Source organism: Halyomorpha halys, unplaced genomic scaffold (genome assembly GCF_000696795.3).
Source record: "Halyomorpha halys isolate HHAL.00 unplaced genomic scaffold, Hhal_1.1 Scaffold819.1, whole genome shotgun sequence".
NCBI lineage: Eukaryota > Metazoa > Arthropoda > Insecta > Hemiptera > Pentatomidae > Halyomorpha > Halyomorpha halys.
In genome coordinates this window covers 585,084-599,508 of record NW_027106888.1, presented here as the reverse complement: position 1 = coordinate 599,508, position 14,425 = coordinate 585,084, and the positions used below count along the sequence as shown (strand labels likewise).

General features: G+C 28.5%; 1 protein-coding gene across 4 annotated transcripts in view; it reads left to right on the top strand.

Moving 5' to 3' along the window:
• Nucleotides 1-8,400: 8,400 nt before the first annotated feature.
• Nucleotides 8,401-14,425, top strand: part of LOC106686443 (interaptin) — a gene marked incomplete at both ends in the record, with an annotated part of 58,728 nt that continues 52,703 nt past the window's right edge. For 3 of the 4 annotated variants that reach the window (XM_014429760.3, XM_014429764.3, XM_067045209.1), the window contains 1 exon segment: nucleotides 8,401-8,725. In XM_014429760.3, the coding sequence (XP_014285246.1) occupies nucleotides 8,401-8,725 (325 nt within the window). 4 annotated transcript variants of the gene reach the window in all.

Sequence of the window (14,425 nt, the reverse complement as noted above, 5' to 3'; positions counted from 1 at the left end):
ATTATTTTATTTCATTTTTTAATTTATAAAAAAAAAATTATGCTTTTACAGATCTGGTAATATATTAGATTAGCTTTCTTAATTTTAAAACCCTTACCCTTTCCTCTTGTTTGGTGTTGTGCTTCATCTTTTTTATAGGATCATCTAGTGCAGGAATTTGACTGTCAGTATCCTGATGTTCCATGTTCCAATTTTTAAATCCTTTTCCGTTCCAGATTGTTTTTATTTTAACAGTCCATTTGTTAGGCCATTTTTATTTCTTTAAATCAACTGTTTCTAGTATGGGTGATTGGCCTGATGCAAGATGTCCCATATCATTGAAACAACAAAATTCCTAATTTTTTATAATTTGTTTTTCTGTTTCTTTAAGTTCAATTAGTTAAAAAAAATTGATAAATTTATTCCTATATTTACTGTATGTGTTTGATACCCAAGTATCTCCTGCAGTTTAGCTGTCAGAGCCAATTAGAAACTCGGTTTGTCATATATTATGTAGCTAGTTGTTTTCGTCCATCTACTGTGCATATGTTTTCCTGAGCTAAATTAAATATTATTTATTCAATTGTGTGAATATTTTTAAAGTTTATAATTTGTATTTTCCATTATTAGGTATAAATGTTTGTTGGCTAGGTGATTTTTTACTTCTTCCACCACTTTGCATCCCACTTTTTAATTACAACATCCCTTATATATTTTTCAGCTTGGTTATTGGAACATGGACTACCCAGTTTGTATTTGGAGTAAACACATTCCCACTCCTATCCCATAACAGCCATGTGAATCCAGTATTGTCTCCTTCTTTACTTCTATCAGTGTAAATGTTGGTGAGTTCTGATTCAGTTTGTGTGGTCTTTGTTAATTGTATATACATTTTTTCTTGTAAAACTGATCATGTCTACAGCTGTGTTGTTAATATCTTCACTATTGATTTTACAGTATCTACTATAATATTTTGTAATATAATCTAGTGTCATACATTCTTAAATTGTTGGGTCACTTTATATACTCATGCAGTAACAGTCTTAGTTCCAGTGAAAGTTTTTTAGGTTGTGTTTATTTGTAATAATTTCATATGTATGATAGGTACCATGTATAGCAATTTAGGAATGATTCCCACCTATTCGATTATTTTAGGGAGCTAATAGTCGTATTTATTACTCTATATATAGTCACTGAATTTAATTGTTTTATGCAATCTGTTTTCCATGTTTTTTACTGAAACAAAACAGAATAAATAAATAAATATTATGTTTCATATTTTTGTCAGCTTTTATAACATCCATAACACTGAAAACTCCATCAAGTCAGTTTTTTTTTTGTATTGATTGATCCTTTTATTTTTCCACATAAATTTCTGATGCTATTCAGTCAATCAAATGCACTTGGTCATGTGTATGAAACAGGTATGAACAAACCAAATTTAATGCTGGTTAATCCACATGACACAGCTAGTATTAGATAAATAAGTGGTTTTAATAAGCGTGTTGATCAGAAAATAATTTGAAGGGCCCTATATCTAATCTAAAGGGTTCCCATATCTCAAAGAGCCATTGGCCTCCTCTTGGTTGAAAACCGTTATGGTTTCCATTGTTCGATTTTTTATTTTTGTAACTATACTATTACTCCAAAAAACTGCCTTTCTATTCCAGTAAAAACTTTATATCTAAAAATGAAGATTTTGGTTCATTCATATTCTTTCAAATTACTCAGTGCAGGTCCTTGTCAAATACCCCTGTTGATTTTTATGCTTATCATTAGAAAGTTCTGACTTAAATAAAAAATGTTGAAAATTTATGTAGTCAGTTAACACAGTGTGTTTTAGGTTTAACTTTTTGGTTTAAAAGCTAGTTTATTATCGCCTAAAATATTGTTTTTATTGGAAATATAAATTAGTTTGTTTTAGGTAATTTTATCAATCACTCTACTAAATGTGCCATCTTTGGATTACAAAATCAACCGATTTATTTTCAAATTATTTGAAATATCATTTTTCTAAAGCAACAATTTATATATTTGTAGAATTAATTTCGGGAATGATTACAGTGGTATTGTTATATTCAGTCAATGTCATACTTTTTGACTGCAATAGCAAAAAAATTCAAGATCATACATGAGTAATTTAAAAATAAATGATTATTTTAAGCACTGAATTTTCACCCAAAATAGGTATGTATTTTTGATATCTTAAAATTTATCTAATTAGGTCCATTTTTCACAGTAACCAGACATTAAGATCCATGAATATTGTGTGGGAAACTGAAAAAAAAAAAAAAAATTGGCACTTATTAGTCAGATTGATTATTACAGTCTGACTAATTAAGTATTAACTTAATTAATAAGATTAATCATTTTCAAATTCAGGAAATATTTACGAAGTGATTTACTATATCAAAAATCGTCATGTTTTTGATAGATGGAGGGGGATATTGATTAGTCTACTTAGAGTTAGGAAGTCAACAATTATTGTAATTAATGGTAATATTAAAGGTACTGAATGAGAATATAAGGTAATATTTTCCATACCCAAAAAAAAACAGTTTGACTGAATGCTCCAACCATAATAGACCCAGATTCCTATAAAGTTGAGAAGTCAGGAATAATTATAATTGAAAGTATTATTAAAGGTACAGAATAGGGATATAATCCAATCTTTTCCATATACAAGAAAGGTAGTCAGGCTGAATGCCCCAACTATAGACACATATGCCTATCCCCTGTGGTTTACAAACTGTACAAGTCAATAGTTCATAGGAGAGGAGGATTTGGTTTTCAACCAGGATCACATATTCACTCTTAAAAATATGCTGCTAAAAGCGTTCCAAGAAGCTTAATGAAAGCCACTAAGTCCATATACGAAGACCCAAAAGGCATTGTCAGGCTAAATGGGCCTGAGTTTAGATATTTAAATGTAGCTGTGGAGGTCAAACAAGATGACATTCTTAGTAACTCGCTATTCAAACTATATATGGGTGAAATAGCAGCAGTCTACAAAAGATAAGATGTTCTTGGGTAGTCTGCAGAAGACGAAACGTTCCTGGGGTGAATAAATCTACTTCCCATAGTAATCCATCTTCTGTATGAAGATGATATTGTTCATATTGTGGACTCCATGGAGAGGTCACAGCACACTGATGGAATAGTACAAACAGCTCCACAGAAAAGTTGTAATTATCAAAACTAGTAAGAGCAAGATCCTATAGGTAGAAAGGGAAGGGTACAGGATGATGTTCAGTTCTATTGTAATGGAGAAGAAATAGAAAGGATTTTCTTTCTTTGGAATATTTATGGAATGGTGGGGAGAAAGCTGATTCAGAAATACTACACAGGATAATTAACTTGATCTATCATTAGATTAGCAATAGTGTAATTGGGAAGCTAGAATTTGAACATGAAACTCTGCATTTTTAAGTCAGTGTACCTTTGTTTTTCTTTAATCCCTACCTGACCATTTCTGTCATAAGGGAAGGGTTATCCTAATGATAACCAACCTATTCTAACCAGAGTGGAAGGGTGAGTTTTCATAATGTGGGAACACCATGAAATATGAAACTGCCCAGGTCGAACCAACCGCACTGCAAACTCAAGGCTGCTAAGTTGATACCTCAACAAACTTGCCTACAATGGCCTCCTTAGTCAGTATATCTGCCTGTACTTCTGTATAGAGTACATGATATTGAAAGAAAAACAGAAAAGTAGAGTGACAGTTGCAGAAATGAGGTATCTCTAAAGGACTGAGGGTAAAACAAGAAGGGTTTGCATTCACAATGTGAGGATCAGGGTAGAAGTGGAAGTCCTAGGCTGATCAATGATGTCTTACCTGGAATATAAGCCAAGTAAGAAATATGACAACTAACCAAGAGCACGGGCATTCCTGGTTAGATGCTCCTCTGCACTTAAAGGAACTATAGCGTGACACAAAAGAAAAAGCACAAACCATGGTCTAGAAACAATACGTGTTTACCAAGTACCAAACCAAAGACTCTTTATTTGTTGTAGTTGTGCAAGTTTTTTGGTTACAATTTGGACCATCTTTGCATGAAACAAAAGTTCTTTAATATGCATTTAGTTGAAGCAATTAGAACATAGTTTTGTTTGTAAATATTTTATTGGCATTTAACTTAAAATGCATTTTTCTGGTTCAGTTACTACTATATGGTCACGTAGTACTCTTAGTATTTAAGGAGGGGATAGAAATCCTCCTACACCAAAATATGATTTGATAACTTTGAAAAATTGGATTTTAATTGCTATAAAATTATCTGAAATGAGTAAGTAATAGCTAGTGACATGTCTAGGGAGAAAGATATGGGGTTATGAACAAATTATTATTATTATATGGAACTTAAATTAATAGTTCCCATTATGGACACACAGACACATCAAATATGAAAAAAAAAACAGTAAATCCTACAACCAAGAATCTTTTATCAAAAGCTCTTTGACGAAAAGTAACCCATCATTTTGAAGTAACTCATATGGTGCTTCAGAAAATAATTTTGTTTTTATTCTTGTCAGTTGTTAATTTTTTAGATCTTTGAAATTAAATTTGTATTAAGTATTTAGCATGTTGGACTTAAGAAATAATCGTTTCTTTTTTATGTAGCCTTGATTATCCCTATGTTAATAAACATAATTTTTCTTATTCTGGGCAATTAATTTTATGTACTACATGAGCTCTATTTGTGGTTAGTCCTGTCCTTTGGTTGTATATAATATTTTTCAATTTTATTTGTTGTCCTATCACCAAATGTAATGTTTTGCATGTCATGATTTCTGAATACATGTTTTATTGGTTCAGTTATTTTTTTTATTGTATGTGCATGAATAGTATTTTATATTGATGTTTTGATTAATGCGAAGTATTATTTGTCAGATATGTCTGTTCAAATTCAACTAACTAGGTTATGCATTTATGTTTAATATATATATATATATATTTCATCTATAATACTTATTTTCATATTTATTAGTATTATTGGTACTGATTACATATATTTTTTCATATCCTGAATTATTCAAGATGAAGTTTAAGATTTTGTGACTGGTGGCTTTTTTAGTCCAGTATGTCATTAATTTGTTTTTTCATTTATCAATTGTGTACTTTAAAAAATTTATTTTATTTTTTCTATGTTTTTTACATGTTCATGCTTATATAATATTTTAATATATTTTACATTTTTGGCTAAATCATCTATTATGTTTTCTTTATTTGATTATACACTATGCTATCAGGTATAAATTTCATCAATTTTATCAATATCATATAAACAGATCTTCTTTTGTCACGTTAAATTATGCACAGTTGTTGGGTATTTATTCCTATTAAATTCATTTGGTGTTGTTTCATTTTATGCAGATGTTTTCTGTTGGATTTTAAGGTTTATAACAGGAAACATATTTAATGTTCCATAGAATAATAAACATAACTACCACATATACACTCATTAACATCAGGTCATAACTCCTGAACAAAAGAATGGGAACAAAGGTTACATCTTGATACAATCAATTGTATCCAAAGAAGTTATAAACAAAATATGGATACATATAATTAAATATACAATTTCTAACACTCTCCCTTAATTATATGAACAAAATGTAAAACAATTATGAACAAAAATATCATACAGAGGTTTATCAACTTAACTCATCATGATTCAAATTTCTCCAAATCTGAAGTCAATACAAAATTTTAGTTTTTTATAACCAAGTCCCTTTGTAAGATAATCCATAATTTTCTCAGTTTGAATTAATTTTACATCAATTTCATTGCTCTCTATAACTTCCCTGATAAAATGATATGGAATATCAATATGTTTTGTTTTTTAGTAAAAAACAGCTGGCAGCCAGCTTCTGTGCTCCCTGGTTGTCATTGTAAATAGCTATTGGATTAACCATCACATCCAGTTCATTAAAACATTTCTTGAGATGTGTGGGCTCTTTAGCACTCTCCCTAAAAAGCCATATATTCTATACTCAGTCTCAACATTAGAAAATGCAACAATTCTCTACTTTCTTGATTTCCATGATATTGCTCTATTAGCAATGGCAAATAAATATCTTGTATATGATTTTCTACAATTTCTTTCTCCAATCTAATTTGCGTCAGTCAGCAAATTCTTTTAAAATTGAACCATTCATCTTAAATGCCAGACATAAATCTTTAGTTCCCTTTAAATATCTAATTTATCGTTTGAATGCATTCCAGTGAGCTTGTCCATATAAGGTTCTTTTTAGTATTTATTTTGTCTATTATTAGTATTGAGAAGTGGCTGCTGCTTTTTCACTATTGTTCTTGTCAATGAAATGTTGAAAACTAAGATATTTCAATGATTGTTAACATTTGATTTTAAAAATTCTGGACATTGTACCCAACATAAAAATTTGAAGAATGCAAGTAATTAATTTTTAACAACAATATTTATTATTTTTATCATGTTCATTGGCACTATTTATTTATTTGTGAACCTATATACCCCTACACGGAATCTATACATCTGTCTTTTCCCCAAAATAGCCTGGCTGATTTTTTTGAGATTTGGCAACAAAGTTACAGGTAACTTGGTGATAATCCTTGGATCATGTCATTACTTTTTCCCTTTTCAATTTGAAGTGGTGGCCGATTAGATGTTTCCTATAGCCCAATTTAGGCCATTTATGAAGACAGAAAAGAATCTTCAAAGTTAAGGTATCACAAAAAATAAAATAAAATACCTTACCTGCAGTACATCGCACTTAGTGATGGTTTATTATTTTTAATAATGAACCTTTACAACTAACCAAAAAAAAACGCAATAACACCCTCTCAAATTTTGGGATTTTATGTTTCAAGAAAAGAATCCAAATCTACAGCATTCAGCAGTAGGACCCAAAAACACCCCAGATATTTTACTATATGTCATTTTCTGATCTAATAAAACAATTAATTTAAATTTATAATCTTAAACACTTTCTTGAGACTGGTAAGTTTTTTTAAAATAAATAATTTACTTCCTATCCTTTTTAGTCTCAACACATTTTATTTTTCTTAATAAAAACCTATAAAGGTTGGGACAAAGTTTTAACAAATAGTGACTGTGATAAATGATTTTAATTTTGGTTTTAATATGAGTATTGACTAATTAAAAATTGTTGTTTTGACCTGGGCAGAATAGCCTGCATGGAGTTAGAGTTTTTAAATCATATAATTCCAAAATTGTATTAAGTAGATTGTCCCTGAGGATGGCCGGATTGGCCGAAACGTTGGACTTATAAGAAAAATAAAATTTGTTGAGACTAAAAAGAATAGAAAGTAAATTATTTATTTTAAATTAATTTAAATATAAAACCATTGTATAATAATTTTGGATGTTTTTTTTTTCTTTTTTTAATTTTACCCATATGCAAATTGCTTTCTACCCTAAGACTCCGATTCTTTATCAACTCTTTAATTTTGTATCTTCATTTACCAGAAATGGCTTGTAATTGCATTCTAAATTGTGGAGTTAGGTAGGCTAATTTCAATTTTAAATGTTTTTGTGTTTAAAAAAGTTATTTGTGATTTTAAGATCTTTTTGATCACAAATCTGAAGAAAGCCCTGTTTCAATTTTGATTACAATCTAAAGATAAAAAATTCTTAATTGCAGAACGGTTTCTTCTCTAATGATTTTCACATTCATTTAAGTTAGTAGATAAGTGTATTAACATATCCTTTATAATTGGGATTACATCCATTGCAATAAAATGTTTATTTATTACTTCTCAACCTGCATGATATTCTTCATAATTTTTTTCTCTACTTGTTTTACTTTTCGTATATGTCTTCACTTGTTTTACTTTTCTCATATATCTTTACTTATTATTGGATTTAGTCAATAAGTTTATTAATCCTTTTTTTTTTTTTTTTTTTTTTTTTTAACCATTCTATATGTACTAAACTTTTTATTCTGTTTGGGGCACTGGATAGTTTATTTGACAGTCCTTAGATGTTCCATCATCCAATATTTATTATGATTCAGACATGAAGCATTAATGTCTCTTATTGATTTAAAAGTTTTTATCACATTACTGTAAATTATAATTTTCTACAAAGTAGAAGATACTTTATGAAACATGGTCTTTGCAATGTTTTTGTTTTATTTACTATTTTATTTTTTTATTTCATTAATTACTTCTTTATTTAAGACTTCTATCTAAAAAAGTGTTAATGATTTATGATTCATCAACTATATTTGAATATGATTACTTTTGGGTAGTTTATATGATCGAATGCAGTATCATTATGAATTATTATGATTGCCTTTCACCATTTTCCAATGAGGAGATGATTGATTGTATTTATTATCATCACTTATTGAAGTATAATGAAGAACTATTTAATTGTGTAAAATATTTTATGATTTAGTTATTTCATATTTCAGTGTTGGGAAAACGGTGAGAAAGATGACATCGGAAGACCTGGAAACATTCAGCAACCAGATTGTGAGTATTCTACTCCTTCACCGGTCTCGAACTCTCCAGATATCCGACTCTCCCCATCCTCCCCGCCTGCTTCCCCATCCTCTGAAGACAACAGGACAAGCCTTCTAGCTACTTCCAAAGATGAAATGAAACCTCAGTTGCCGATGGAGTCTTTTTATGATCATAGTCCTGGTGAAGTTTATACAATACCTGAGGAGGAAGATGAGATATCAAGTCCAACTAGCGATGGTGTTACAAGTTTGAGAAAGCGTCGACTAGTGGGAGGTAACTCACTAGGCCTCTCACACTTCATCAACTCACTTATTCAGTTTTCCCTTCCTCTACCTTTCTCTGCACTCTTTTTGCTTTTAATCCACATAATTTCACCATCCCATGAACAACTTAAGAATATGATTGGAGTAGGAAATTATACATTCTATTATAAAGCTAATCACCTGTTTTCTTTAATTTTATGCTTTTGTTATTTTTACAAACCATAAATGCATATATGCGTATGTGCGTGCGTGAATGTTTTTTGTGTGAATGTCTAAAGATAAAAATATGTGCACAAAGAATACATTGCTTTAATTCTTTCATTTAATTATATACATATATATTTTCTTATCCTGTTTTTCTTAAGTAGAAAATAATTTTTCTTTTTATTATATAAAATATTTATCATTTTTGTTTAACAGAACCATATATGTTTGGATTTGATTATTATTCCATTTCTAAGATATAAATTTCTCATTAGAATGCTAAAAAAATTTGTATGTAAGTAACCTTTTTATGAAGTAATCAATCTTTGTTTATTTTAGAATGCTAACAAGAATAAAAGAAAGAAAATCTAAAACTTGTTGGAAGGAAAAATAATTAAGTAGCAGGCTTTTGTTCCTTCCTTGCATCAACCATGTGCATGTGTAATGTGCATCCATGTGAATGTATGTGTTTGTGCATGCACATATAAGTTTTTAACGAAGCTAATGTCTTCAAACACTGTTAGTGATTTATTGATGAAATTTTGGGTTTTATTTATAATTATTGTATGTTCTCAAATCCATTCAGCATATCTTAATAACCTGAGCTTCCTTAGTATTTGTGTTAACACTTAAGTGTTCAGATATCGTAGTAGATACATATTATTTTAAATAACTATTAGTAGAAAAAAAAAATATATATATATATTTTTCTACTTCTTATGGGTAGTCAGCAACTTATAGTATCAGTTATTGTGTGGAATAATTGTTTTTTCCCATATGGACGATTTTGCAATACCCGATGGCTTATTAGTGGTGACTATCCAATCCTAACCTAATTGGAAACATCAAGATTTACTTTACAGAACTACTATGAAAAGAATATTAACCCGCCTAGGTAGGATTGAATCCATACTCACTCCAAACCAGACACTCTGGGATACATGCTTTAACAAGCTTGATTATCAAGGCCACGATCAGGAAGTTTGTTTTTATCGTGTGTCAGGTGAATCTTAATACAGCTTACAACAACCCTCCAAACTGTATTGTTCAACCTCTATGACATAGTGGTAGGGAATTGTCAGAGATAATTAATCATTATTTCTAATGAAACTGTTAACTTAATAACTATTGACCATTATTTCCCCTCTGGCTAATAGTTAAGAAAAAGTTATAATACAAAAGTGTATTCATCAGACATACATTGTTTATAAAAAGAAGTCTATTATTCTATTGAATGCCTGAAGTTTTATATTTTGATAGGGAAATGAATACTGTCAAAATTAATTGATCTAGTAAAATGAATCAGTTTGTGCCTACTGTAAGAAACCTGAATGAACTGAGTGCTAGAAAGGTAATCAGCAGTGAACCAAGATGGAGATAATAGGTTTTTATTGATTCTGATCATGTAGATTTTCGCTTTGATGTAGTTAGGTATTGGGAGGTAGTTAGATAACCAATAGTTCGTGATAGTGAAATCAAATCTATAAGTTCTCCTAGATCTATCATTGTTACTATTATTGTCAATAAATTTGCTTATGCATTATACTCTTATAATTTTTTTTAAAAAATAACTTACTAATAGAAATCCAAGCAACTAGCAATTAATAATATAATTACCCATTGTAAAATTGAAAATAATCAATTTCAATTAAATTTTGATGATTATTAAAGTGAATAAATTAATTATATTTTATAGTCAGTTATTGAATTTACTGCTCCCAAATGTTTTCTAACTTGTTTCAAATTTTTAATTTAAAACAAATTGATGTAGAATTACTTCGAAATAATTTTAAATTTTAAGCAGTTTAAAATTTTAAATCATTAAAAAAATATTTCTATTATGAGCCTTTTTTTTTTTTTTAATCATTTTTGTTCTACATCCAGCTCATTAGAGAAAGACATATGTTAATTTGTTTTAACTTTTTTATTTTTAATTTATGCACAAAACTTGTTCATGATATTCTCAAATTGAAAAAATGTTTAACCAATGTCATATTTGAATAAAACAAAACGTATGTATACAAGAAAAAAAAATTAAGATAATCGAAAATTTCAAAATTATTAGCAATAGTTCCGTTGTGGATAAAATATTACTGATACTAAAAAATATTTGAATTTGTAAAATTTTACGAATTAAGAAATAACTATAATGACAATAATAAGGGTTACTGTTATACTGATACATATTACAGTATAACATATAATACAATATCTGTCATAATAAGAAAAACTCTCCATACTGTTTGATAGATATATCAGATTACATAAGACTAAAATATTGTTTGTTTTTTTTACATATGTGTGCAGGTGTTTTATTTAATATAAAATTATACAGTTAATTGTATTAAAAGTATACAGTAAACACATATACTTCAAAATACACCTTGAACACATAATTATAATTCCTTATAACCTGCAAGCAATTAACTCCCTATCTCAAAGACATATGTGTCATTGGTTTAATCTTTAATCTAGATTTTGGTTTGTATTTATCTTAGAAAGCTAGTTGTCTTAAATTAATTGCACCTCTTCTTTTCTGCTAGATCAGTTCAACAGCATCATCATACTTCATACTGAGTTCAATAAGTGCTAATGTGACCATAACAGGTACCCAGTGACACAGTGAATAGCAACAAATCCTTTGGGAAACATTATGCTTCTTCAGTTCTATGATATAATTTTGAATATTTCGGTGATAAGGAACTCTATATTCTTGAATGTGATCTTGTAGGGAGGAAGGCAGATATCCTCATCGTTTCAATTCCCATTTCCCAACAAATCAATAAGTTACAAAACTACTACTTTAACTGTAAAAAATAAAAATATTTTGTAAATAAACGAGATCTACTGCAAAAAAATTCTGATATTCAGATCAGAGAAAGGTTTTCAAATATCTGAACAGCACACAGCAGAAAACTGAAGATGAATGCACCAAACAACCAAAAACCAGCAAAAATGAATAAATACTTATAAAAAAGAAAATAAGAAGTGACAATGAAGAGGAAGTTTATAATAAAAATAAACAGCTGACCAGTAAACACTGAAAATATGTTTTGTTTTTTATTACTTTGAATATAAACTGTGGTTATATTACTTCCTTTTTTTTCAGTAAGTATTTGAGTGTCTTGGAGTAATTTGCCTCCTCTGTTTGATGTGTCTTTTTTGACAGTTGATGTGAGTTGTGCTGCATTTTTCTTTGTGTATATGAGGTATTGTGAATTTCTATTTTGAAGATGCCTGAATTCATGAAAGGTCAACTGGTTTAGCTGTTTACTAGTAGTTAAGAGACTCAAGGTTTTTTGGTTTGAGTCTTTTATTTGTATTCTAACTGTTATGCTGTTTCTCTAATGTGTAATCATAATAAATAATTTTATGATTGGAAAACTATTTTACTTTGATTAACATACCTCCCTATTAAAACTGAAAAAAAATTAGGATTTTTGTCACAAGAAGTTAAGATATGCACAAATGCATGCTATATGCATACATGTAACCACCTTGTTTAGCATTTCTTAAATTATAAAGTTTGAATGGAATTGAATTTTATAAACTAATGATTGTTTTTTAGGGCTTAAAAATTAAAAAAAATTAATATGATCTACAAAAGCAAACTAAATTAACTAAAAATTCTTAACTCTACCCAAATAACTAGTTAATTTTGCTACTTACTATTGGTTGTACATGCAGTCAAGCCCTGTTCTTATCTCAGATGGGTGATTCTAAAAAAAAATTTCATTTCCTGCGACAAAACCAACTAACATTTTCAGGACTGCAAAATCAAAGAAACTAGTGATAAGATTGATGAAATAAATAGTATACTAGTTAAAATAGTGTATAAGCAAGACTTAACAATAAAAAAATATATATATGAACAATAACCGTTATTCTTTCATTAATTGAAAATATTTGTTGCTAGGGCTCATAAATTCAGGGACTAAATCCATATGTCCCCTCCCCCCTAAAACTTATCATATTGAAATGTGTGTTTTTGACAAAAATAATTTTAAAAAAGCAAATTTCACAAAAGGTTTAGAACCCGATAAAACTGATTTGAAGAGTGAAATTTATAAAAATGAATAGACACATTATAGAAATCTTGTTTTAATTTTATATTGTAATCTTTGTTTGTCTTCCTTTTGCAATTTGTGGTTACTTCTACAATATCATTTCAATGGCAGATATTACCATCTAATTTTCAGATGAGTTTATAAAGTTTTTATCACCTTTAAAGTTTCTGGTTTTGCAAATTGGTTAAGATTTGAATTTTAATTAAAGGCTAGAATTAGTTGAAATTGTTATTATTTCACTGCACTAATTGCTGAAAGAATTGTGAAGCTTATTCAATAGTTACTTAATTTGAGTTGAAGGTGATGCGTAATAGAAGCTGGGAAATTTATGAAAACATGATTGGAACATTCATGAAAATGACATTGTTTTTGTTGAAGTTAGTTTTGAAATATTTAGCTTTATACTTTAACATCATCATGAATTACTTTTTTAAGGTAAGAATTCTATGGTGCTCAGTAATTATAATAATTCCATTATAGGGGCATGATTGAAAGATTCTAATTAAAAGCCTTATATTAATTCACCTAAAGTTTATTGAAATTTAGACATCTTGCCAACTTTAGGCTTCCATAAGGCTGAAATTCATCATCAGTCTTTATAATTTGAAAAAAAAAAACAGTAATATTATTCAGTTGCTAAAATCCAACTAATTTATAAAAATAAAGATCTACTCACCAAAATAATAAAAACAAAACATATTTATTGATTAAATAATGAACATAAATTAATCAAATAACATTTTACCCACCTCTTGCAAAATTAAAACATTAAACAAATCATATCTCAATAGATGCTCATTTTTTTTATATATTCTAATAATTTTAATATGTTGTCTCTATTTAAAATTTTAGTCCCATTTTATTTAGTGAATCTAGTTGATTGTTCCATTTGATTAGAGACAAAAATTTTCAGATTATTCTTTAAAGCTGTCCTGTTTAGTATATATTTAATTTTCAAATAGCATGTTTTAAATTTATTGATAGCAAAGATTTTATTAAGAATATTAGAAAACAGTTATTATAGATATAGGTGTATGTATTGGTCAGCTTACTATCAAAACCTCTGAAGTCAACATTTTCAAATTATAAAGTCTTATTTGATCCAGATTAAATGTTTCTTAAATTGTTTTTCTTTTGGTAAAATCACCTATGTTTATTTCATAACAAAACATAGGTGGCTTTCCCAGGAGTTGTACAAGTTGCGAGATATTAAGACTAAATCATATAAAACCTTGAAATCTAAAAATATGTACTTATAAGGTTCTGATACTAAGCCAATGATTTGCCGAATGTTGTATTAAATAAAAATGTATTACAACATTTTTAATTACTCGATGGTTGCCAATTATATCTATCTCATCTTGATACATGTGATAAGTGATTTAAAAAATGACCTATAATAATTATATAAAGTGTATTTGTGTGTATATATATATATA